The sequence below is a fragment of the Callorhinus ursinus genome, unplaced genomic scaffold (genome assembly GCF_003265705.2).
Source record: "Callorhinus ursinus isolate GAN/ISIS: 27379988/994484 unplaced genomic scaffold, GSC_fseal_2.0 scaffold108, whole genome shotgun sequence".
Classification (NCBI taxonomy): domain Eukaryota; kingdom Metazoa; phylum Chordata; class Mammalia; order Carnivora; family Otariidae; genus Callorhinus; species Callorhinus ursinus.
Genome location: NW_027397170.1, coordinates 967,050 through 994,291, shown reverse-complemented (window position 1 = coordinate 994,291; position 27,242 = coordinate 967,050). Strand labels below are relative to the sequence as shown.

The following is a 27,242-nucleotide window of genomic DNA, read 5'->3' as shown; positions in this document are numbered from 1 at the left end:
GAAGGAAGGAAGGAAGGAAGGAAGGAAGGAAGGAAGGAAGGAAGGAAAGAAGGAAGGAAAGAAAGAAGGAAGGAAGGAAGGGCACTGAGTACGTCAGAGGGCAGACAAATACTGTCATGAGATGTGAAAAAGTTTAAGATGAGATAATGGGGGCAACAGATTTCCACTTGCTATCGAATGGAAGTTTAGGGGGCTTTTTTTGGTTTCTACTTAATATCAAATCAGCTGATTACAAGCCATAGGCAACTCATTTTAAGGATCTAGATGACTGGGGCGCCTCGGTGGCTCAGCTGTTTAGCGTCTGCCTTCGGCTCGGATCATGATCCCAGGGTCCTGGGATCGAGCCCCACATGGGGCTCCCTGCTCAGCGGGAAGCCTGCTTCTCCCTCTCCTACTCCCCCTGCTTGTGTTCCCTCTCTTGCTGTCTCTCTCTCTCTGTCAAAAAATAAATAAAAATCTTAAAAAAAAAAAAAAGATCTAGATGACTACCTCATTTCAACTTTGTTCTTGGGATGTCCCTTGGCAAAAACCAGTGAAACTGACTGCTACCCACAAGACTTCTGCCTACTTCCCTGTATGGTTCACAAGACCTGCTTTCAGTAAACCCAAAAGATCAGGCACAGCGCAAACATATGTGCTCTATAGGGGACAACTGATGGAGCAGCAAAAAGCACTGAGCAATGAGACTACTCTGTAGTCCACTACTCACCTGGGACTCTAGGCGTAAAAAAAACTTCAGCAGAATTAAAATTAAGTGGAAACTTGCAATAATATTCTAATTAATAATTTCACTACTTCATACTTAAGAATCCTAAATCTTACAGAGGGAAGTCAAACATTTTTAAGTAAAATAACTGGGCCTCATGGGGAACTAGGGGGACCAGAACTGCTCACTGAAGGCCTTTAAGACAATCTCTAAAACTGCATCATGGGGTATCGGAATCCTATTCTGGGTTCTCTAATAACAAAAACAACACTACCAATGTGCGTCTGAATTACTTGCTATGCTCTTTGGTTCACCTTTCCCCCAGTCAGAACACGAAAACCATGCCCTGAAAGAGGAAGCAGCAGCATCTCAGCAGCGCCCTGTCGACAGCACATCCAGTTCAAGCTGTGTTAATTACCAAGAGCAAACACTTTTACTTCCATCTATATTGAGAGAGAAATCACATTTCATCACTTAAGGTGTTCACCCAAGCCCCAAGGGAGATGGCAGATGGGAAAGAAAAGTAAAGTAAAGCAGATGGATGGAAGACTCAGAAGGAAAGGAAGACAGGGACCTGCATGCCATTAACCATTACTTTTCCAGTCTTCTTTACGCTCTCATAGGTTAGGGTGCTTATGGTAAAAGATGCAGAGAACTCTCTCCAGCTCTTACAGTTCTTCATAAGCAAGAAGACTGAGAAAAGGATAATCATTAACAAGTCATTTTAAATGCTCTGGATAAGAAATGGCTATGTCGAATTTGCAATCATCTTAAATCATAAGAATGTTCAATTTATGTTTACTCTTCCCCTTCCAGACATCTTGCCAATCATGACCGCTATGCCTAAAGATGGAAAGAATCATTTTCTGATTGAGCCATTTTCTGCTAACTCATTATTATAAATTATTGATCATGTTCACCAAATTTTATAAAAAAAGAAGGGTTTGAACTGTCGTGTTTTAGGCCATTTGCAAACATTGTCGTTTCAGGCATGGAAGACAATCTCGTGAAAAATATTACGTTTCCAAGATTTGAGGGTCCCAAGTTTATCTTTTGCATTATTTGAAGCGTGCACTCACATGCACAGATGCACTTACTCTGTGAGGTCTCATTTCCTGTCAAGGCAGCTGTCTGGCAACAGCAGGGCAAGGGCAAGGGCCATTGAAAGGGACCTGGCTGAGCCTCTGAGCTAGTGGTAGGCCTCCACAAGGCACTGACTCTGCACTCGGAGAAGAAAGGCAGAGTAGCTCTTGCCAGAAGACTCCCCGCACTATCGTAAGGGTGCTAGGAACAAGAGAGACTAATGACAAAAGCAGCCAAAGAATCTCTCACAGCCAAGGCCTCATGCTCAAAAGTACTTCAAGATTATTACCAAAAAAAAAAAAAAAAAAAAATTTTGTGTGAGTAAAGGGGAAAGCAACCTACTGTGGATGGAGCATGAAGGTCATGAAGACTTCCAGCCTGCCTTCTCAGCATGGGTGTTTCATGTTTAGATTTATTAAGAAAAGAAAAGAAAAGAAAATTCCTAAATCCAGAACTTAGGATTTTAAAACTGTGATCAACTTTCCAAGTGATTTTTATTTTGTTTTTAGTATCTTGTTTTTAGTAACATTAACAATTCAAGTAACTACTGCCCATAAGGGAGTCCATTTGTCAGTCTTTATTCAGATTTTGTCTCAGAATGAACTAGACAAGGAAGCCTATTCCATCCCTTAAACTCAGGAGGTTATGAAAGACATATGCATACATTTCAGCAACATCTAGCAATAAACTAAGACTGTATCAAAAAGGGAAGAAGCGGGGGAGGGCAAAAGAATTAAGCCCCAAATGATGCTCAAAGTACCTGAGCTTTGATTCTGAGGCCAGTTGAAATTGGATCTGCGGGCAGCAGTTTAGACACATTTAGAAAAGCACATATCTGTGAGCATATGGAGGCACTGTGTTCTGGTATGTTTCCTGATATGACTAAGCGATGCATTCCTTAAGCACAGGGACCATGTCTTATTCATCTTGTGCCTCACAAAGAGTAGGTGCTCATTAAATGTTCAGTGACTTAATGAATATAAATACAATAACAGTTTAGGCAGTGAGCAACTGAAATTCCAGATTATTGTTCATTAAAACCATTTGGCAAAAGTGGCCATGCCTGTTGCAAAAGACCTGAAACACATGGAAAGAGTTAATCACACTGCCCACACCCTCTAATGTGATGAGATATCGGGGACTGGTGAAAGAAGTTTCTGTCAGTCTCAAAATTCTCCACTCAGTGAGCTAGCTGAATATTCACACCAAACCTCTCTTGATACATAGCCAGATTCTGATTCTTGGGATGATCACGCAATTAAATTCATATGAGTTTTGCCCATTCCCTTGCCCCAACAGATTTTTTTAATTAGCATGGCTTCTCTGAGTCAGTCCTTAGTTACTGAGGAATGTATCACATCTTCAGCTTTCTGAAGCCCAGTGGTTTACAAACTAGTGTACCTCAGCGTCACTTTGTGAAAACAGATTGCTGGGCCCCACCCTCAGAGTTTCTGATTTCCTGAGTCTAGAGTGAGAACTAGTAATGTGCATTCTGACAAGTTCCCGGGTGAGGCTCATGCTGCTGGTTACAGAGCCCGTGCTCCAGTCTAGAGGGCTAGAGAGTTGGTCTTTACTTAAAAGACAGATATTAAAAGTAGAACGGATAATACACCACGTGGGACATCTGGGTGATTCAGTGGGTTAAACGTCTGCCTTCAGCTCAGGTCATGATCCCAGGGTCTTGGGATGGAATCCCACGTCAGGCTCCCTGCTCAGCGGGGAGCCTGCTTCTCCCTCTCCCCACTGCTCATGCTCCTCTCTCTCAAATAAATAAAATCTTCCAAGAAAGAGAGAGAGAGAGAATACATCATGTACTAACTAAAACGGGCCTTCTATTTTTAAAAAGCTTTGCCAAATTTTTTTGTTGTTGTTGAGCAAAGGAAACAAAGAATGTTATGGAAGGCACACTGAATAGTGACTGGACCAATAGCTGAAGTGTCTGATATTGCTAATCCAGTGGCAAAGACACCTTACTGTAAAAAACAAAGTTACCGATATCTTAGGCCACCAATAAAGCAAGTCCAGGCTAAAAGCTAAGACTTCTCTCTAGGTGTAATTAGAAGGAAGTCTTCTGAAAGTCTTGCTCCCATGCCTTTCCATAGGCTCACCTCAGCTAACTGTCATGTGCAACCTACATTTTTAACCCAGGAACTGATTTACATTTTTCCCTATAAAGTAGTGCAACTGAGTTTCCATGAAAATCCAGGAATTTCAAAACAGGCATCCTACCAGTATTTCCATACAACATAAAGAAAAACTCTTGAAAAATTAAAATGTGACATGTGCTACGTGGATAGTTACAAATGTGCTCATGATTGATAAGCAAACATAGAGAATAAAATAAAAATAAAAACTTGATGATAAAAAGTTCAGAGGTTAAAACTTCATTACAATTTCATGTAGGACTGAATGTTTCTTGTTGCTTTAACTTTTACCTTACCTTAAGCCTTTACTTACCTTAAAATATAATGTAAAAATTTCAACTATGTATATACAACTACTTTAGGGCTCCTTTCCCCATCTTGTGATGAAAAATTGCAGAAAATGCAAAAATATACAAAACCATTACTGGCTGTGTACTGCATGAAAAATGGAACATAATCGGACATTTCCTCAACTAAAACGGTGCAAAAATGGTATTACTTTCAAACTAGCAAATTAAAATAATTTCTGGAATAACAACATGGCCCGCTTGTGCAGGTGTGATAGATATCAGCTGCTCAAATACTAAAAGAAACAATAGTCTGACCTCATCGAAAAACTGCTGAGTTTTGCGAAGTATAAATTTTAGTTCAGTCAGTTCCAGGAAATTTCTCTTCAGAGCTTCCTGGTTTGTGTTGATTTCCTTCAGTTCATTTTCAATCTTCTCAAAATTGGCCTACAGGAAAAAAAAATCAAACTATTAACTTAAACTAACCTCAATATGCTTGTTCTGAAAGACAGATGAATTCATCTATCCCACAGAATTCTTGCAACCTTACGGTTCAAACATATTTTATATCTACCCAGCAAATATGTGATTTTACCAGGGCAATTTTCTTTATGAAAATTTTTTGCTTAGCACCATCTGTCTTTATCTATCGGTTCTATTACACACTTGGTTGAATTTCTCAGGGGACTTTGGATGGATAAAATAAATATTGAAAAGTCTATTGCTTATTCATTTAGTCTATGAGATTAATAAATTGCTAGATAAGTTGACATTAATCCAATAAGGTTTCAATAAGGCAATAAGCATTTATTTGGTGGCATGTGATATCATTCAAGATAGTGCTCTATAATAAGTCTCCACAAGAAACTCACAAGCAAGAGACAATGCGGACAACGGCAGCAAGAATTCCTCTACTCTCCATCCACACAGGAAAATAATTTCTGCATTTAAGTAGAAAGAAATGTATCTGGCTTCCTTAGAAGAACTGTTTACCTCTAAGTCAATCATGTCCCGGGGGAAGGGCACCTCTGGGTTTTCACCAGTGTCCATAATGGGGATATTAGCTTTTCTTATCTCTTTCTCAACAAATCCTAAAATGACAGAATCAAAACATTCATGTATAGCATAGGCCTGGAATTGCCAATATTTAAGGAAAAAAAATAAGAGCGAAAACCTGGCTAAAAAGAGCTTTATTTTATAAAGATACTTTCATATAAAACAAGCACAACAGGGCGCCTGGGTGGCTCAGTCGTTAAGCGTCTGCCTTGGGCTCGGGTCATGATCCCAGGGTCCTGGGATCGAGTCCCACATCGGGCTCCCTGCTCAGCGGGAAGCCTGCTCTCCCTCTCCCACTCCCCCTGCTTGTGTTCCTGCTCTCGCTGTCTCTGTCTCTGTCAAATAAATAAATAAAATCTTAAAAAAAAAAAAAGCACAACATGTAAATCCTTTTTCCTCTACATTCCTCTTCTTCCACTGCACACTCTCTAAATCACAGCTACCCCAAAGAGGATTGTCATCCCACAACCATCTTCTTTCCCTCTTCTGATCTTAAAAGCTCATCTGCTTCAGTTCTCCGCCCTGTGCGACTACTACTCCAGAGGTACGATGGTTGTTTGTAGACAGTGTTTGCCGAGTTCCAGAAGAGCGCAATTCCATAGAATATTTGACATTTAGCATACTAGTGAAACAACTCCAGATCAAAAGGGTTTCATAAAATTTGAAAACAATCAGATCAGTTTTAACAAAACAAAAAACAAAAAGCATGACACAGTGTAAGGCCCCAAAATACCAGAAGAGAAAAGTGGTAACTAGTGACTTTTTGAGGGCAGAGACCAAATTCACCCATCAGCTAACTGAAAGCTGACATAGTATAGTAGCAAGATCATTGGTTTGGAAGCCAGAGAGAACAACCGAGATTCAAATACTGATTCCAGCATAACTGCTTATGTTCTTGGGCAAGTCACTTAACCTCTCTGATCTTTGGTTCCTCCCTCCCTTCCTCCTTTCCTTCCTCCCTCCCTTTCTTCCTTCCTTCCTCTCTCTATTTTTAAATAATCTCTACACCCAACGTGGGGCTCGAACTCATGACCCTGAGATCAGAAGTCAGATGCTCTACCAATTGTGCCAGCCAGGCACCCCAGCTTCCTGATTTATTAAATGAGGTAACACCCACCTGAAGGAATATTGATTTCAGAGTTGTGGGTTCGAGCCCCATGTTGGATATAGAAATTGCTTAAAAATAAGATCTTCAGGGGTGCCTGGTGGCTCAGTCGTTAAGAGTCTGTCTTCTGCTCAGGTCATGATCTCAGGGTCCTGGGATCGAGTCCCACATTAGGCTTCCTGCTCTGCATGAAGCCTGCTTCTCCCTCTCCCACTCTCCCTGCTTGTGTTCCTGCTCTTGTGCTCTCTAATAAATAAATATTTTTTAAAAATAAATAAAATAAAATCTTTAAAATAAATAATTATTGGGGTATCTGGATGGCTTAGATGGTTAAGCATCTGCCTTCGGCTCAGGTCATGACCTCCAGGTCTTGGGATCAAGCACCAAGTTGGGCTCCCAGCTCAGCAGGAGTCTGCTTCTCCCTCTCCCTCTGCCTTTCCCCCTGCTTGTGCTCCCTCTGTTTCTCTCTCTCTTAAATGAATGAATAAAATCTTTAAAATAAATAAATTAAATACAATAAAAATTATTTAATAAAATAAAATAAGATGGTGGTCTGCGTCCTCTCAGAATTCTATAATGCAATACTGCTATAAAACCTTTCCCACAAAAAAATAACCAATATGGTCAGTTGGCAGCCTTGTCATCTCAAACGAGGTTTCCTAGCCCCAATACCACAAAATCTACTTGTACACAAGAAATTCATCTTAATATCAGGATTGTAAGACTATTCTTCCTTTCTTTTTCTCCTGCAGTATTTTCTTTTGTTAAGAGGACTAGTGTCTCTTAATTTAAGACAAATGACTCATTATAGTAACACGATACAGAACTAAAATGCACATACGAAGCTTTCGATCCATTTCTTCACATCTTCTAACTTCATTCACAAATTTCCGCTGGAAAACATTCACATCTGGATTTAACTGCAAAATAAGAAGACAATGCCACATATTTAAATACTGCATCTACTTTCTGTTTCACAAGCAACACCCTGCAAAGTGAAAATCTAGTATTTTGTTTCAGTGTACGATGCAACACTAACAAAAATGGCCTACTAATCTACATAACCTGCTTCGGGGCCAATCACACCAACTGAAGGTAAAAACCCCTCCCTCACTGTAGCACCATATTACTGGAATGGAGGCAAATTAGATAAAATAGTATGGTACAAAATGGTCTTCCCAGGCCAAAGTCAGTGAGCTCCCCTGACCAAAAATTTGAGCAACGGATGTAATAGAAGCTCTGCCAGGTTTTCCTTCTCTTCCTCCCCATCAGAAGACACAGAAAGCAAACTTCTCTTATTGTTCTGTCCCAGGTCTTCACTTCCTAGGGGACAGGCTGGTTTATTCATTCATACAACACAAGTAATTTTCAAAGCAATGTGACAGATACTCTGGGCAATACAAACAAAAATAAAACAAGTTCCTACTTGCTAAGAAGCCTGCAATCTAATAAAGAAAAAGGATGAACACAACCAATAAGATACCATGTGATAAATTCCAGAAAAGTAATACAGATAAGGGGCGCCTGGGTGGCTCAGTCGATTAAGTGTCTGACTCTTGGTTTTAGCTCAGGTCGTGATCAGGTCGTGATCAGGTCGGCCTCTGCACTTAAGTGTGGAATCTGCTTAAGATTCTCACCCTGGGCCGCCTGGTGGCTTGGTTAAGCATATGCCTTTGGCTCAGGTCATGATCTCAGGGTCCTGGGATTGAGCCCCGCGTCAAGCTCCCTGCTCAGTGGGGAGTCTGCTTCTCCCCCTCTTCTGTACCCCCCACCACTTGCGCTTCTCTCCCTCAAATAAATAAAACCTTTAAATAAAAAAATAAAAAGAGTGGGGCGCCTGGGTGACTCAGTCGTTAAGCATCTGCCTTCGGCTCAGGTTGTGATTCCGGGGTCCTGGGATCAAGCCCCATGTCAGGCTCCCTGCTCGGCGGGAAGCCTGCTTCTCCATCTCCCACTCCCCTTAATTGTGTTCCCTCTCTCACTGTCAAAAAATAAATAAAATCTTAAAAAAAGAGTAAAAAAAAAAGATTCTCTCACCCCTTTCCCTTTGCCCCCCCTTGCACGTGTGTACACACTCTCTCTCTAAAACAAATAAATAAAATTTAAAAATGTGCTTAAAAGTGATACAAAAAAAATTTAGGGGCGCCTCGGTGGCTCAGTTGTTAAGTGCCTGCCTTCGGCTCAGGTCATGGTCCCAGGGTCCTGGGATCGAGCCCCACATTGGGCTCCCTGCTCTGCAGGAAGCCTGCTTCTCCCTCCCCCAGTCCCCCTGCTTGTGTTCCCTCTCCTGCTGTGTCTCTCTCTGTCAAATAAATAAATAAAATCTTCAAAAAAATGTTTTTTTTTAAAGTAATACAAATAAAGAACTATAACTACTCACTCAACATTTATGAAGCACCAACTATGTGCAGGGCACCATATTAGGCACTGGTATAAATACAAAAGGATATGTCTGAGCTTTGAGGAGCTATCAGACCCGTAGATGAGACAGACACAAACTAAATAAATACAATTTGTTGTGATAAATGTTTTTTTAAAAGTAAATATTGTTGTCAGTTTTTTATACAATTAAACATATACCTACCTACTTTATGACTGAGCATTCCACTACTAGGTATTTGCTTAGGAGAAATGAAAACATGTCTACAGAGATTCGTACAAGAATGTTTACAGCAGCTTTATTCACAATAGCCTCAAACTGGCAATGTTCCAAATATCCAACAACAGGAGAACAGATAAAGACATTGTGGTGTATTCATGCAATGGAATACTACTCTGCAATAAAAGAGAATCAACTATAGATACACATAAAAACAGAAACATCTCAACACTAGTTTGAGTTTAAAAAGTCAGACATAAGGCTTTGCAGTGTATGATTCTCTTTACATTAAGTTCAAGAACACGCAAAACTAATCTATGATAGGTAGAAACCAAAACAGTGGAGAATGACCAGAAGTAGGCACAAGATACCCTTCTGGGCTGACGGAAATATTCTGTATCTTGACTGGGGTGGTGTTTGCAAAGACATAAAAATTTACCAAATCATCAAATTGTACTCTTAAGGTCTATGCATTTCAGTGAATATAAATTTTACATCCATAACAAACATGGGGGGGGAAAGGAAGAAAAGGAAAGAAAAGGGAGAAAGAATGAAACAATGAAAGAAAGAAATGAACATATGCAAGAATAAGTATGAGAAAAAAATGAGTAACTGAGTTGAAAAAATGTACAAAGGAAAACCTGAGCTGGGACTCTGGGGGATAAGGCAGAGTTCACCAATCAGAAATAGGCAGAATGAAGCAGAAAGACAATGACAAGTGATTCAGAGACATAAATAAATCATATATTCAGAGAAGGGGAAAAATTGTTCCGTAGGCAGAATGGAATCAAATAATCTGATTTTCTAAAAAACACTTCTTAAAGATTTACTTTTTTTAAGATTTTATTTATTTATTTTGAGAGAGAGAGAGAGAGAGAGAAACAGCAAGAGAGGGAACACAAGCGAGGGGGTGGGAAAGGGAGAAGCAGGCTTCCTGCTGAGCAGGGAGCCCGATGTGGGGCTTGATCCCAGGACCCCAGGATCATAACCTGAGCCAAAGGCAGACGCTTAACGACTGAGCCATGCAGGCGCCCCTAAAGATTTACGTTTTTGAATAATACTGTGTATGAAGAATAAATTGTTAAGAGGGATAGAATGATAATGGAGAAACTAGTAAGAACATTATTGGCATCATTATATTAATATTAGAGAGAATCTAAGACAAAAAGCATTATTAGAGATTATGAGAATCACTACAAACAATTTCCAGGAAGATGCAACAATCTTAAACTTGGATGTCTCTAATAAAATGTTTGTTTTTTTCACCGAGCAGGCAGTATCTTGGCCTTCCATTCAGAAATTTCCACTTCAATAAACATGAAATTGAAGCAAAAGTAGCCACAAGACTACTCTACTGGTTTCACTATCTGTAGGCAAAGTTCAACTGCAGCCAGTGTCAGGTAAGGCATCTCAAAATATTTGGGCAAGGCATCCTCAAAATATTTCCTACAGAAATTAACAGAACCACAAGGAGACACTGACAAATCTGTCTATGTAGTGGAAAATTTTAAATACAATTTTAAATACAATTTTAAATTATTGATACATTGAGTCTACCAAATATTAGTAAGGACAGAGAAAATGTGAACAACCTAATTAATAAGCTTAATCTAAAATATATATACATACACACAATTTTTTTATCCCAGCATCCAACAGTTCTCTCTTTTAGAATTCATTATGAAAACTGACCACAAAATAGGTCATATAGCAAATCTCAGTAAAGATCTTTACTATACAGATAATGTTCTATGATAATGCAATTAAGTTAGAAATCAATATCAAGGGGCACCTGGATGGCTCAGTCAGTTAAGCATCCAACTCTTGGTTTCAGCTCAGCTCATGATCTCAAGGTTGTGAGATAGAGCCCTATCTGTCTCCTTGCTCAGTGGGGAGTCTGCTTGAAGATTCTCTCCCTCTGCCCCTTCCCCCACTAGCGCACACATGCTCTCTCACTTTCTTTCTCTCAAATAAATAAATAATCTTAAAAAAAAATCAATATCAAAAATACAACCTAGGGTGGCCTGGGTTGCACAGTTGGTTGAGTGGCCAACTCTTGGTTTTAGCTCAGGTCATGATCTCAAGGATCATGAGATCAAGCCCCACACAGGGCTCTGCACTGCTTAAGACTCTCTCTGTCCCAGGGCACTGGGATGGCTCAGTCGGTGCAGTGTCCGACTCTTGATTTCAGCTCAGGTCGTAATCTCGGGGTCATGCGATCGAACCCCATGTTGGGCTCCATGCTCAGCGTGGAGTCTGCTTGGGATTCTCCTTCTCCCTCTGCCCCTCGACCCGCACATACTCTCTCACTCTCTCTCTCTCTAAATTAAATAAATAATATCTTTTTAGCATACTCTCTCACTCTCTCTCTAAAATAAATAAATAAAATCTTTTTTAAAAAAGACTTTCTTCTTCTCCCTCTGGCCCTACCCCCTGGCTCTGTGCATGCACTCTCTCGCTAGATTAATTAAAAAACAAACAAACCAACCACAACCTAAACAGTATATCTGGAAATTCTAAAATAGTCCTAAATAATTCATGACTCAAAGAAGAAATCATAATAAAATTCTTAAGGGCACCTGGGTGGCTCAGTTGTTAGGTGTCCTACTCTTGGTTTCAGCTCAGTTCATGATCTTGAGGTTGTGAGATTGAGCCCCACATGTGCGCTCAATGTGGAGTCTGCCTCAGATTCTTTCTCCAGCTCCCCCCTACTCTGCTCCTCTCCCTGGTCACGCTCTCTCTCTAAAATAAATAAATAAAATCTTTAAAATTAAAACAAGAGAGAGAATTATTAAAAAAAATTCTTAAAATATCTGGAATGGAATGATAATGAAAATGTAAAGATCAGGGGTGCCTGGCTACCTCAGTTGGTGGAACATGTGACTCTTGATCTTGAGGTTGTGAGTTCAAGCCCCACATTTGGCATGGAGCCTACTTAAAATTTTTTTTAAATGTAAAGACCAAACTTTGTGGGATGCAGCTGAAGTACTATTTAAAAGGAAATTCAGGAGTGCCTAGGTGGCGTAGTCGGTTAAGCATTCAACTCTTGGTTTCAGCTCAGGTTGTGACCTCAGGGTCATGAGATTGAGTCCTGTGTTGGGCTCCATGCTCGGCACGGAGTCTGTTTGAAACTCTCTCTCTGCCCCTCCTCCCTGCCCTCTCTAAAATAAATAAATCAAAAAAAAAAAAAAGAAATTTATAGCCTTAAATGCATGTAATAGAAAAGACTAAAAATGAATGTGCTAAGTGTTCAAGAAGTGAGAACAAGGTAACAGAAGGCAGAAAATAAACAGCAGAAATGAATGAAAGTCCGAGAGAAGATCCACCAAACCAAAAGATGTTTTTGGTTTTGTTACATTTTTTATTTTATTATTTTCTAAAAGCTGGTTATTTAAAAAGACAAAATAGAGGCTCCTGGGTGGCTCAGTTGGTTTTAAGTGTCTGCCTTCGGCTTGGGTCATGATCCCAGGGGCCTGGAATGGAGCCCTGTGTCGGGCTCCCTGCTCATCAGAAAGTGTGCTTCTCCCTCTCCCTCTGCCACTCCCTCTGCTTGTGCACTCTCTCTCAATATCTCTCTCCCTGTCAAATAAATAAATAAAATCTTAAAATAAATAAAAGACAAAATAGACAAAATTTTATAAGACTGAGGGAAGGCATAAATAAATACAAGAATTTAAAAAGGCAACTATAGTGCTTGCTTTGGCAGCATGTACGCAAAAAAAAAAAAACTGGAATGATACAGAGAAGATTAGCATGGCCCCTGCACACAGATGATGCACAAATTCACAAAGTGTTCCATATAACAAAAAAATAAATAGGCAACTATAGATGGAGATTTTTAAAAATACTAAAATGAGCATTATGCCAATAACTTCTCAGAAACTTTGGATTACAACGATTTTCTAGAAAAATAAAACTTATCAAAACTGACAAGAAAGGAAAAAAACAGAATAAGCCTATAATCAGTAAAGAAATTTCAAAGGCTAAAATATATCCATCTAAAAATATCAGGCCTGGGGCACCTGGGTGGCTCAGTTGTTAAGCGTCTGCCTTCGGCTCAGGTCATGATCCCAAAGTCCTGGGATCAGGCCCCACATTGGGCTCCCTGCTCTGCAGGAAACCTGCTTCTCTCTCTCCCACTCCCCCTGCTTGTGTTCCCTCTCTCACTGTGTCTCCCTCTGTCAAATAAATAAATAAAATGTTAAAAATATGTATCAGGCCTAAATCCATCAAAATCCTAGAAGAGAACACAGGCAGCACCCTCTGTGATCTCGGCTGCAGCAACTTCTTGCTAGACATGTCTGCAAAGGCAAGGGAAACAAAGGCAACAATCAACTATTGGGACTTTGTCAAGATAAAAAGCTTTTGCACAGCAAAGGAAACAGTCGAAAAAACCAAAAGACAACTGACAGAATGGGAGAAGATATTTGCAAATGAGTTATCAGATAAAGGGCTAGTATCGAAAATCTATAAAGAACTCATCAAACAACACCCAAAGGAACAAAAAAATCCAATCAAGAAATGGGCACAGACATATCTCCAAAGAAGACATCCAAATGGCCAACAGACACATGAAAAAATGCTCAACATCACTTAGCATCGGGGAAATCCAAATCAAAACCTCAATGAGATACCCCTCACACCAGTCAGAATGGCTAAAATTAACAAGTCAGGAAACAACAGATGTTGGCGGGGATGCGGAGAAAGGGGAACCCTCCTACACTGTTGGTGGGAATGCAAGCTGGTGCAGCCACTCTGGAAAACAGTATGGAGGTTCCTCAAACAGTTGAAAATAGAGCTACCCTATAACCCAGCAATTGCACTATTGGGTATTTACCCCATAGATACAAATGTAGTGATCTGAAGGGGTACCTGCACCCCAATGTTTATAGCAGCAATGTCCACGATAGCCAAACTGTGGGAAGAGCTGATGTCCATCAACAGATGAATGGATAAAGATGTGGTATATGTGTACACACACACACACACACACACACACACACACACACACACATTACACAGCTATCAAAAATGAAATCTTGCCATTCGCAACAGAACTAGAGGGTATTATGCTAAGCAAAATAAGTCAATCAGAGAAAGACAATTATCATATGATCTCACTGATATGTGGAATTTAAGAAACAAAACAGAGGGTCATAGGAGAAGAGAGGAAAAAATAAAGCAAGATGAAACCAGAGAGGGAGACAAACCACAAGAGACTCTTAATCATAGGAAACAAACTGAGGGTTGGAAGGATGGGATAACTGGGTGACGGACATTACAGAGGGCATGTGATTTAATAAGCACTGGGTATTATATAAGACTGATGAGTCACAGACCTGTACCTCTGAAAGCAATAATACATTATATGTTAATTAAAAAAAATAAAAAATAAAAATAAAAATATCAGGCCTAGAGGCGCCTGGCTGGCTCAGTCATTGGAATGTGCGACTCTTGATCTCGGGGTTGTGAGTTCAAGCCCTACGCTGGGTGTAGAGCTTACTTGAAAAAGAAAAAAATAATAAAGTAAAAAGAACATCAGGCCTGGAAGGTTTAAAGATAGTTTCTACTAATCTTTCAAAGACTAGATAAGCCCAAATATTTGTAAAATTATTCCGAAAGAGGAAAAATGAAGGAACAGTCCTCAACTAGTAAGTAAGACTGGCCAGTAAAAACTTGGTATCAGATAAGAACAGTTTGAGAAAGGACAATACAAGCGAATATCACTTATTGATACAGTAGTTGCCCCTTATTCACAGTTTTAGTTACCTGTAGTCAAATGTAGTTTGGAAGCAAGCGATCCTCCTTCTGACACATAGTCAGAAAGTCAGTAGTAGCTCCATGCTGCGTCACCCTGCCTACATCATTCACCTCACTGAGTCTCCTCACATAGGCATTTTATCCTTTCACATCCTCACAAAAAGGGTGAGTACAATAAGATATTTTGAGAGAGAGTGACCACATTCACATAACTTTCATCACAGTATACTGCTATAATTGTTCTATTTTATTACTGTTGTGTTAATCTCTTACTGTGCCTAATTTATAAACTAAACTTTATCATACGTATATACGTATAGCAAAAAACAATACATACATAGAGTTTAGTACTATCTGTGGTTTCAGGCACCCACGGTGGGTCTTGGAACGTATCCTCCATGGATAAGGAGGGGGACTACTGTATAAGTGAAAAGAATCCTAATACAACATTAGGAAACTGACCCTCCAAATTTTTTTGAAATACACCTCATGACCAAGTTGCATTTACCCAGGTTTGCAAGGATGATTTTACATTAAAAAAAAAAAAACTATACAAATGGCCAATAAGCATATGAAAAGATGCTCCACATAATTGCCCATGAGGGAAATGCAAAACTACTATGAGATACAACTTCATAGTCATTAGGATGGCTATCATAAAATTTTTAATTTTTTTTCCAGATTTTATTTATTTGAGAGAGAGTGAGCGAGTATGAGTGGGGGGGGAGCAGAGGGAAAGGAAGAGGGAGAAGCAGACTCCCCACTGAGCAAGGAGCCCAACAAAGGCTCAATCCCAGGACCCTGAGATCATGACCTGAGCCGAAAGCAGATGCTTAACTGACTGAGCCACCCAGGTGCCCCTATAATATTTTTTAAATGGAAAATAATAAGTGCTGGTGAGGATGAGAACCCTTGTACATTGCTGGTGGGAATGTAAAGGGGTGTGGCTGCTGTGAAAAGCAGTCTGTAGGTTCCTCAAAAAATTAAACACAGGGATGCCTGGGTGGCTCAGTTGGTTAAGCGACTGCCTTCGGCTCAGGTCATGATCCTGGAGCCCCGGGATCGAGTCCCACATCGGGCTCCCTGCTCAGCACGGAGTCTGCTTCTCCCTCTGACCCTCTTCCTTCTCGTGCTCTCTATCTCTCATTATCTCTCTCTCTCTCAAATAAATAAATAAAATCTTTAAAAAAAAAAATTAAACACAGGGGCGCCTGGGTGGCTCAGTCGTTAAGCATCTGCCTTTGGCTCAGGTCATGATCCCAGGGTCCTGGGATCAAGCCCTGCATCGGGCTCCCCGCTCCGCGGGAAGCCTGCTTCTCCCTCTCTCACTCCCTCTGCTTGTGTTCCCTCTCTCGCTGTGTCTCTGTCAAATAAATAAAATCTTAAAAAAAAAAAATTAAACACAGAATTACCATATGACCCAGTAATTCTACCCGTAGGTATATACCCAAAAGAAATAAGAACTCAAATATCTGTACACAAATGCTTACAGCAGCATTACTGACAAGAGTCAAAAAGTGGAAACTACCCAAATATGTTCATCACCTGATAAATGAATAAACAAACAGCAGTATTATACATATGATGGAATATCATTCAGCCATAGAAAGGAATGAGGTCCTAATACAAGCTACAACGTTGATGAACCCTGAAAACAATACACTAAGTGAAAGAATCAAGACACAAAAGGCAACATATCATATGATTCCAATTGTGTTTAATGTCCGGAATAGGGAAATCCATAGAGGCAGAGATAGATTAAGTAGTTGGCCAGGGCATGAGGAGTGACTACTAATGGGTACAGGGCCTCTTTTGAGGGTAATGAAATGTTCTGGAATTAGACAGTGGCGATGGTTGCACAACCCTGTGAATACAGTAAAAACCAATGAATTGTACACTGTGAAATGGTGACTTTTTTGGCCTATCTCAATTAAAAAGAACACAGGCAGTAGAGTCAGACCGTCCAGGGGTACAGATCTGTGTGTCCTGGGCAGCTATTTTCATCTATGTCATAGGTTCCTAGTGGGGAGAATGAGAATGGTAGTTCCACTCTTCAAAAGTAGGTTCTACTTCTCAGGGCTGCTGTGAGGAAGGCCTACAGTAATAACGTAAAATGCTCAACATGCATCAGTCAAAAAAATGCAAAATGTCCTTGTGATTTTAAGTGTTAGACAGTAAGGGACTGAACAGTAGAGAAGTATTTCAAAGAGAAGAGTGGATGAGGGGACAGATGAGTCACAGAAGATTTTGAACATGCTGAGTGAGAAAAATGTCTATTCAATTGTCTCTCTAAAACCCAGAGTGGTGGGCGCCTGGGTGGCTCAGTTGGTTGAGCGACTGTCTTCGGCTCAGGTCATGATCCTGGAGTCCCGGGATCGAGTCCCGCATCGGGCTCCCTGCTCCATGGGAGCCTGCTTCTCCCTCTGACCCTCTTCCCTCTCGTGCTCTCTGTCTCTCATTCTCTCTCTCTCAAATAAATAAATAAAATCTTTAAAAATAAAAAAAAGAGATACTATTTAAAAATAAATAAATAAATAAATAAATAAATAAAACCCAGAGTGGTATCTTTTTCAGAGAAGATAGATAACAACTCTATAGTTCTCTTATATCCGACACTAAAATTCATTTTATTTATTTATTTATTTATTTTTATTTTATTTTATTTGTTTATTTGACAGAGACAGAGTGAGAGCACAAGCAAGGAGACAGAGGGAGAGGGAGACGCAGGTTCCTCGCTGAGCAGGGAGCCCAACATGGGACTCGATCCCAGGGCCCTGGGATCATGACCCGAGCCGAAGGCAGCCGCTTAACCGACTGAGCCACTCAGGTGTCCCCTAAAATTCATTTTAGTATGTGCACATTTTCACAGGAAAAATAGATACAAAAAAGGAAGGACAGATACAAGCTGCAACATGGATGAACCTTGAAAACAGGCCAGATGAAAGAAGCCAGTCACAAAAGACTGCATATTATATGATTCCATTGACATGAAATGCTCAGAATAAGCAAACCCACCGAAATAGAAAGTAGATTAGTGGCTGTCAGGGGGGGGGGGGGGGAGGAGGGGATTGAGAGGAAATGGGCCGACTGTTAATGGGCTCAGGGTTTCTTGTCAGGGTAATAAAAATTCTAAAACGGACTGTGGTGATGGTTGTGTAACTCTTGTGTATATACTAAAAATCATTGAATTATACACTTCAAATGGACAAATTATATGGTACGTGAATTATATCTCAGTAATGCTGTTTAAAAAGGACTGTAGGAAAGAAATCTGGATATGTAATTTACCAAATTAACAGATTAAAGGAAAAAACATGATAACCTCAATAAATGAAGAAAAGGCATCCCATGAAATTCCACAATCATTTGTGGCTATAAAATCACAAACTGAAAGGAATCTGAATAATTTAATAGAATTTTCCAAAAACTTAAGAGTAAACATCTTACAAGGCGCCTGGGTGGCTCAGTCGTTAAGCGTCTGCCTTTGGCTCAGGTCATGATCCCAGAGTCCTGGGATCGAGCCCCACATCAGGCTCCCTGCTCAGCAGGGAGTCTGCTTCTCCCTCTCCCTCTCCCCCTGCTTGTGTTCCCTCTCTTGCTGTGTCTCTCTGTCAAATAAATAAATAAAATCTTAAAAAAAAAAAAAAGTAAACATCTTACCTAGATTGTCAAATACTGGGGCGCCTGGCTGGTTCAGTCGCAAGAGCATGCAACTCTTGATCTCGGGGTCATTGAGTTCAAGCCCCACGTTGGCTGTAGAGATTACTTAAATAAATAAGTAAACTTAAAAAAAATTAATAAAAATTAATTTATGAAATACTAAAAAGATTCCCCTTAAAGTCAGGAGCATAGATAAGAATGTCATGTGATAGGGGCACCTGGGTGGCTCAATCGGTTAAGTGGCTGCCTTTGGCTCAGGTCATGATCCCAGAGCTTTGGGATCAAGCCCCACATCGGGCTCCCTGCTCAGCAGAGAGCCTGCTTCTCCCTCTCCCTCTGCCTGCCTCTCTGACGACTTATGCTCTCTATCTCTGTCAAATAAATAAATGAATTCTTTTAAAAAAAAAATGTCATGTGACAGATACATAGCCCTACTTCCTTATTAACAAAAATCCCAATTTTGTTCAAGGCAGTTACTGCTCAGTTGAAAAACCACTTTCCCCAGACCCACTTGCAGCTAGATTATGCCATAATTCTGGTCAACAGAAATTAGGAAAGTCTCCTGAGGATTTCTGAGGGTTTTTTTTTCTCCTGATATAAGTACTTCTTCCCTTCACTTACTTCTTCTTGCCCCGAGTATGGATGTAATACCTGGAGCTGTGGTGGTCATCTACAAGGACAAAAGCCAAATACTTAAAGATGGCAAAAAAGAGATACAGAGGGCGCCTGGGGGGCTCAGTCGGTTAAGCATCTGCCTTTGGCTCAGGTCATGATCTCAGGGTCCTGGGATCGAGTCTAACATTGGGCTCCCTGCTCAGCGAAGAGTCTGCTTCTCCCTCTCCCTCTGTGCTCTCTCTCGCTCTCTCTATCTCTCAAATAAATAAAGAGAATCTTTAACAAAAAAAAAATGGGTGGTTCGCATTTCCCACTCTGCTTTAAAAAAAAAAAAGAAAGATATAAAATGATCTTAGGGCACTAATGATAGTGTGAAGCTGGGCTTCCTGTTACATGAGAGAAGTACACCCCCATCACTTGGGTTTTCAGTTACATATAGCTGACCACAATCCTAACCAGTATTAGCTTGCCATTACTCTTCTTCAACACGTTAGTAAAAATCCTAATGCATATGGCAAAGTAAGAAAAAAAAAGAATAAGGATTTGAAAGGAAGAAACAGCCTACACTCCAATGGTGCAGTAAAAAAGATTATATCAAAGGTAGCAAAATGTTAACAACTGGTGAATCTACATCAGAGTATTCAGCCTTGAAATTTTTTTTTTAAGATTTTTATTTATTTATTGAGAGAGAATGGTAGAGAGAGAGCATGAGAGGGAAGAAGGTCAGAGGGAGAAGCAGACTCCCTGCTGAGCAGGGAGCCTGATGCGGGACTCGATCCTGGGACTCCAGGATCATGACTTATGCCGAAGGCAGTTGCTTAACCAACTGAGCCACCCAGGCACCCCTCAGCCTTGAAATTTTTCAAAATAAATTTTTACGGCAAAAAATACTGATGAGCAAAACAATGAATTTTGTGACAACATATACCATAAACAAAGGAAAAAGACAAGCCAAATTATCAGTAAAGGATCAGAAAAAGATTAGCTGAATTACATGAAGAACTTTTACATATTCTACAAGTCAATAAGAAAGACAAGCAACCCAACAGAAAAACAAGCAGATGACAGGGACAACACATTCATGGAAAATGAAACCCATTATGCCCAATAAACAGATAAAAAGATACCCAGTGTACTAATCAAGAAAATGCAAATTAAAACAAAAAATACAGCACTTCACACCCATCATGTCGGCAAATTCCTTTAAGCTTGAGCACAGAGGTATTGACACAAATAAACCGAGAGGAACTCTCAACCAGCAAGAGAAGTTTAACAGGTTCGACACTGTCAAGTACACTTTGACAACACCTAACAGTTAAAGAGGCGCACCATACTCAGCAATGCCCTTCTTTTTTTTTTAAGATTTTATTTATTTATTTGAGAGAGAGAGAATGAGAGATAGAGAGCACAAGAAGGAAGAGGGTCAGAGGGAGAAGCAGACTCCCTGCCGAGCGGGGAGCCTGATGCGGGACTCAATCCCGGGACTCCAGGATCATGACCTGAGCCGAAGGCAGTCACTTAACCAACTGAGCCACCCAGGCGCCCTCAGCAATGCCCTTCTTAGTTATAATCCCTGAAGCAGCAGCAAGTCCGTGAAATCGAGATCGTGAGATCGAGATCGTGAGATCTAGACTCTTTACATAGTAATACTAGAACATCATTTGCCTTTTTCATCCTCTCTCAAGAGTGTTCAGTGAAGTTTTCCAGAGGCTCATGGTATATGTCACAGCCAGATAACTGCAGAAGCAGATACAAGAATCCAGCTCTCTTCTATTAATTCAGACATTAAAGAGATTTTCAAAAATGTAAAAGCAATGCCACTCTTCTATTTTTTCTATTTTGGAAAGTGTAGTTATTTTTCATAAAAATGTTATTTATAACACATAGCGGGTTTATTATTGTGATTTTTTTTTTAAAATAAGTATTTTAAGCATATCTCATACAATAAATATTGATAGTTATAAATCACATAAAAGCTTTTTGGGGTCCTCAGTCATACTTTCAGAGTGTAAAGAGGCCCTTAGACCAAAATGTTTGAGAACCACTGCCCTGGAGAAACTATCACACGTGTATACCAAGAGACATATACAAGAATCTTCCTGGGCGCCTGGGTGGCTCAGTGGGTTAAGCGACTGCCTTCGGCTCAGGTCATGATCCTGGAGTCCCGGGATCGAGTCCCGCATCGGGCTCCCCGCTCAGCGGGGAGTCTGCTTCTCCCTCTGACCCTCTCCCCTCTCATGCTCTATCTCATTCTCTCTCTCAAATAAATAAATAAAATCTTTAAAAAAAAAAAAAAAAAGAATCTTCCTTGCAACACCGTAATAGCAAATTTCCTTCTGTCCATCAGAAGGAAAAAATGATAGACCGTGTATAAAATAACTATGTAGCCTTTAAAGCAAGGAACTAGGGCGCCTGGATGGCTCAGTAAGTTAAGTGGTTAAGCGTCTGCCTGCCTTCCATTCAGGTTGTGATCCTGGGGTCCAGGTATTGAGTCCCACATCAGGCTCCCTGCTCTGCAGGAAGCCTGCTTCTCCCTCTTCCTCTGCCTCTCTCTCTCTGTCTCTCATGAATAAATAAAATCTTTTTTTTTAAGATTTTATTTATTTATTTGACAGAGAGAGACACAGAGAAAGAGGGAACACAAGGCAGACGCTTAACAACTGAGCACCCAGGCACTCTATTTTTTTTTAAGATTTTTATTTATTTGAGAGACAGAGAGAGAGACAGAGAGAGAGACAGAGAGAGTATAAACAGGGGGAGAGGCCTGTTTATAGATAGAGAGGGAGAAGAAGACTCCCCGCTGAGCTGGGAGCCCGACATGGGGCTCGATCCCAGGACCTGGAGATCATGACCTGAGCTGAAAGCAGACTTTTAACCATCTGAGCCACCCAGGCATTGTGCTTTTTAAATTTGTGAGATTTGGCCATTTGATATAGGTAATGCTAGTTCATTTCTTTATTTTTATTATTTTTTAAAGCTTTTATTTATTTAGGGGCGCCTGGGTGGCTCAGTCGTTAAGCGTCTGCCTTTTGCTCAGGTCATGATCCCAGGGTCCTGGGATCGAGTCCCACATCAGGCTCCCTCCTCGGGAGGAAGCCTGCTCTCCCCACCCCACCCCCCGCTTGTGTTCCTGTTCTTGCTATCTCTGTCTCTGTCAAATAAATAAATAAAATCTTTTAAAAAAAATAATAAATAAATAAATAAAATAAAAAGCAAAATGCTGAAAGATATATACAATATACCATGCATCTAGTTTTAAAACATGTAAAATCATAGTAGTATGTATGATTATTGATATATATATATATATATATATATACACACACACACAGAAAAACTAAAAAATAAAAACACATGGGAATGATAAAAGCAAAAACTGGGGCACATGGCTGGCTCAGTCGGTAGAGCATGCTACTCTTGGTCTCGGGTCATGAGTTCAAGCCCCATATTAGGCACAGAGCTTACTTAAAAAAAAAAAAGCAAAAATCATTGCAGAGATTACCTCTGTGGAGGTGGGAAGAGAAATAGCATGAAGGATACACAGGAGCCTTCAATTATATGTGGAATGTTAGTAGAAACACAGGTATTCATTATATTATTTCCTATAATTTTTTGTATGATTGCAATACATCATAAGTAGAGATTAAGAATGCTGAATAGAGGGCGCCTGGGTGGCTCAGTTGGTTAAGCAACTGCCTTCGGCTCAGGTCATGATCCTGGAGTCCTGGGATCGAGTCCCGCATCGGACTCCCTGCTCAGCGGGGAGTCTGCTTCTCCCTCGGACCCTCCCCCCTCTCATGCTCTCTCTCTATCTCATTCTCTCTCAAAGAAATAAATAAAATCTTAAAAAAAAAAAAGAATGCTGAATAGATACTGGGTGTTAGGAGGGAGAAGACACCATAGGACCAAATGAAGGACTGCAAATGAAGGGTGACTCAGGTTTGATTTAGGTCTCAACTCTAGAAAACTGGAAGAATATCAATGCATTAGCTCAAATTTAGGAAGTTGGGATGAAGAAATAGTTTAGGGGTGTGCCTGGGTGACTCAGTCCTTAAGCATCTGCCTTCGGCTCAGGTCCTGATGGTCCTGGGACCGAGCCCCGCATCGGGCTCCCTGCTCAGTGGGAAGCCTGCTTCTCCCTCTCCCACTCCCCTTGCTTGTGTTCCCTCTCTCGCTGTCTGTCAAATAAATAAATAAAATCTTAAAAAAAAAATAGTTTGGGAAAAGGTAAGGTGGTGGGATTTAGACATGCTACCAGGAGAAGCAGAAATGATAAAATTATTAGAGAGTTGTAAATTTAAAGATGGTGTCTGGGAGCTGCCAGGGCCAGAGATACAGATTTGGAACTCACTGAATAAAGATGGAAGATTTGAGAATAGATGAGATCATCAAAAAAGGTGATACAGGAAGATGAGTGTATGGAGAAGCTTACCCAGAGAGAGTAGAGGAGAGGGCTTGGGGAACAGACGCAGAGGGCCACGGCGGAGAAGACAGAAGAGAGGCTAGAGGAAGATGGCAGTGAGTCCTCACAGAAAGGTCAGAGAAGGAATCAGAGTCAGACAAGAGAACATTCGAAGAAAGAAGGTATAAAAAAAGTTCAAAGAGAAATAAGGAATGTACTAGGTCACCGGATTATATTCATATAATTTCAGTGTGCCAATTTTAGGAAGCCAATATTGATTAATCCCAACCCTTTCTGACCACTCCTCTTTCATCCATTCATTCCAACAAAAGCTGATTGAGTATCCTGTATGTGGACACTAAGGATACAATGATCGTCTCTGTCTTCATGGTCTTAAGATCACAGTAGAAGAGAAAGACTAATCAATTACTAACAATGATGAATGTAAAATCACAACTACAATGAATGCTATCAGTGGGAGTACTTGGAACTCAGAGATTGTGTAATTAGGGAATTGTTAACTCCTTCCTCCTTTCAGCAGTGTATATTGTGCCTTCCTGAACAGACTCTAAGCCCAAGAGGGCAAACTTTTTTATACTCTTACACTGTTTTCTTTTGATATCTTCTCCAAGTGCTCAGCATAATGCTTCAAAATAATGGGTATTTAGTATATGCTTACTTACACATCTGTAATGGGAAGCATCAGATTTTGTAATAAACACATCCTATTGTATGGAAGAGCTATGACATTTTTTTAATAACCTGCTACGGGTGTTAAAGAGGCCAAAAGCAAAGTGTAAGCCTTGAAAAGGTTAGCTTGGTGTTCTCTACCTGTATCTCAAGCAATTACCTTGAGACTGCTTAGGATTATTCTCAAAGAGGGAGCCAGTAAAATCATGGAAAGATTGGCACAAAACATTCTCACCTCTAGAGAGACAACTCGAAATGTACACTCTACCAACAGTAAGCCAGTGCTATAATGTTACTTTTGCAAATAAAAAGCAAAACATTCATTGTAAGGCAATTGGTCCTGACAAGAAAAAACAGAGTTCAGGGGCGTCTGGGTGGCTCAGTCGGTTAAGCGGCTGCCTTTGGCTCAGGTCATGATCCCAGGGTCCTGGGATCGAGCCCCACGTCAGGCTCCCTGCTCAGCGGAGAGCATGCTTCTTCCTCTCCCTCTCCCTGCTGTTCTGCCTACTTGTGCTCTCTCTCTCTCTGTCAAATAAATAAATAAAATCTTAAAAAAAAAAAAAGAAAAACAGAGTTCAGCGGTATTCAAGAAGCAGCCCCACAACTACTTACATCACGAAACTGAACCTTTCCCAGTTCTCCTAATTCACTGACGCAACAATAAGCAGCTTCTGACTGTAGAAAAAGCTGGGCCAGCGTCATCTCCTCACTCCGGAAAAGCTCCCCCATGGTAGCAGAAAGTGCCAGTCAACAGAGTACCTGGGTTTCTCTCCAACCTAAAGCAAAAAGAGAAAACTGCATTACCGAAAGAGCTAAGAGCAAACACCACAATAGTAAGGCTCTTTTGTTTTGCATTTCGTATCTTCCATCCCTTGCAGACAGACCTTTAACATCCTGTTTAGAAGGACAGAAAGGAGAAACTGCAAAAGGCTGTTACTAAATCCTCTCCCACAGAGTACCTGATGAAAAGCCACTTCCTTCACAGTCAACTCAGGATCAAATGACAATATTTTGGGGCTCAATACATAAGAACGTATCCAGTTAAAAACAGGAACTGGGATTCGCAAACAGCTCTTTAAATACCCTGGACAGGGTATTATGAGGCATCACACTGCCTGACCTTTTTTTGGCTTGTGTCAGGAAACACACGGAAGAGACCTAGATTACCCTCTCATAAAGGATATCTCCGTGGAGACTAGTTTTCTACCCTCTACTGCCCATTTCTAACTGTTGGAGTCCCAGCACTATGCTACAGCTATGGGTACCTTAAAGGGTTTAACCTTCCATCTCCTCAGGAAACACCATTTTCTCCCTAAGGAATCTAAACACATCAGCATTATCTCAAAAAAACGGGGGGGGGGGGACACCTGGCTGGTTCAGTCAGTACAGCATGTGACTCTTGATCTCAGGGTCATGAGTTCAAGCCCCATGTTGGGTGTGGAGCCTACTTAAAAAAAAAAAAGAGCCAGCTTGCAAATTAAGCTCAATTTCAAGTCCAGTACGACAGAAATACATTGATAATGACAAAGCAGTTTTATCAAACCACAGAGAATAAGCTTGCCACCTCCGTAGCTTTCAATTTCTTATCCCCACCTTCAAGATTAATTACATTCTTCCATCTGTTAAAGCTTCTCATGCATGAGCCAATAAAGGTTTCCTTTTAGGGCTGTCTTATCCTTGCCCGGTATGAAAGACAATGGCGCTATCAGTGGTCCTGAAACTGCAATTATTTATTCTCAATCAGCTATTGTAAGGCACAGACTGTACCCTATCTGAACTCAGCAAACCGTACAGTATTTTTAGTATCATGAGGGCATCCATAATGATAGGTGAAACTGGCATCAAAGGAAGAGTTACTGTTCTGCAAGGCTGGAAGACATTTTGAGAAATCTGAACGACGAAACCTTTGTGCATTTGATGTTCAAGGCAGCAAAATAACACGCTCAGATATAAGCAAAGATTTCTCAAGAGATTATGTAGTCTGCCTTTAAAATTGTCTATACCTGAATCACCCAAAACAGCTGTTATCAACCCTCCCACATCTTCCCCCAAAGAAGAATAGATTCCACAACCTCTAACGCAGGAAAAATTATGCCTGATCAGCACAGTTCGGGGCTGCCAGTAATAACAGCCTCCAGAGTTGCCTCCCTCCTTCTGTTCTTTAATGATTACAAGTCTCCTAGAACATCTCTATGCCACTGGAGCCAAACAGAAAACTAAACAAGCCAAAGCGATTCGGGGATGAGAGGATGTCACAAAACAAAATATGAAGAAACAGTAATTCTGCACAAGATGAGTACAAATAAAGTGCCCGGCGTCCAGCCTCACTATGGTCATCCAGTCCTCGCCTCCTACGAGGTATTCAAACTCATCTGCTTCATTTCCTGTCTACCCAGTGAGAAAGCAGGAATTCTTTGAGCCCAGGCACACCTACGTCCCGAAGTGGCGACTAAAGGGGGGAGGGGGGAGGGATCATCAAATTGGGAGCCCCTTTAAGAAGCCCCCAAATTCTTCTGCCTACCCAGTAACCTTCTGTTCCTCCGCCTACGCCTTAAATGGGGGAAGGGCTGAGGGCCTCCAAAGAGAAGTGAACCTCCGATTCCTCTGCCCACAGGAGGGGTGCCCGAAGAGGGGCGAACCCCCATTTCCTCTCAGACACCTAAGATCTCTGCTAATTCCTTTGACAAGCGAGGAGGCTATTAGAAGGATTTCCCATGCCCTTCCGAGGCCTCTCCCTGCCGCACTGTACCTACACGCCCCGCTCACCTTCAGCCCCCAGCCGGGCCGCAGCCAAAGCAGCCGCCCAAGACCAAGCCCGCAGCCTCAGCGGCTCGGGACATCAGCGCTCGACGTGCGTGCGTCCGCAAAGCCCTGCCCCCGCGCAGCCTCCGGCCCCGCCCCCAAGATGACCTCATTGCAGTCAGCCAATGGGGTGAGGCCTGGGTTAGCTGCCGCACTGCAGAGTCGCGGGGGCGCAGGCAAGACCCTGGGTGCTGACGCCATCTTGTTCCCGCGGCTGTTGTCTCCAGCCCGGTGGGACCGGGGTGTCTGACGGGCTGCTGGTGCCGGTGCTTGAGGACCTCAGCCCGTATTCCCTTCATAATCCCTTCTCCCTAACACCCTCGAGGCTGGGCT

At 41.2% G+C, this 27,242-nt stretch overlaps 1 protein-coding gene and 1 non-coding gene across 11 annotated transcripts in view; one reads left to right on the top strand and one right to left on the bottom strand.

Annotated features, from left to right (window-relative positions):
• ATP6V0A1 (ATPase H+ transporting V0 subunit a1) overlaps window positions 1-27,006 on the bottom strand; it is a 62,194-nt gene extending 35,188 nt beyond the window's left edge. For 5 of the 10 annotated variants that reach the window (XM_073889507.1, XM_025861794.2, XM_073889508.1 and 2 more), the window contains exons 1-5: window positions 26,874-27,006; window positions 24,720-24,883; window positions 7,223-7,301; window positions 5,214-5,311; window positions 4,539-4,667 (exon numbers count right to left, since the gene is read on the bottom strand). In XM_073889507.1, the coding sequence (XP_073745608.1) occupies window positions 4,539-4,667; window positions 5,214-5,311; window positions 7,223-7,301; window positions 24,720-24,836 (423 nt within the window). In that variant the 5' untranslated portion in view covers window positions 24,837-24,883; window positions 26,874-27,006. Of the gene's footprint in view, window positions 1-4,538; window positions 4,668-5,213; window positions 5,312-7,222; window positions 7,302-14,749; window positions 14,884-18,400; window positions 18,494-24,719; window positions 24,884-26,873 lie in introns of those variants that run through there. The other 5 variants (XM_073889512.1, XM_073889514.1, XM_073889510.1 and 2 more) reach the window with 4 other exon arrangements.
• LOC112815784 (U6 spliceosomal RNA) lies at window positions 12,675-12,785 on the top strand. The gene has a single exon (XR_003206052.2). It is a non-coding gene; the product is annotated as a U6 spliceosomal RNA (small nuclear RNA).
• Window positions 27,007-27,242: the final 236 nt, after the last annotated feature.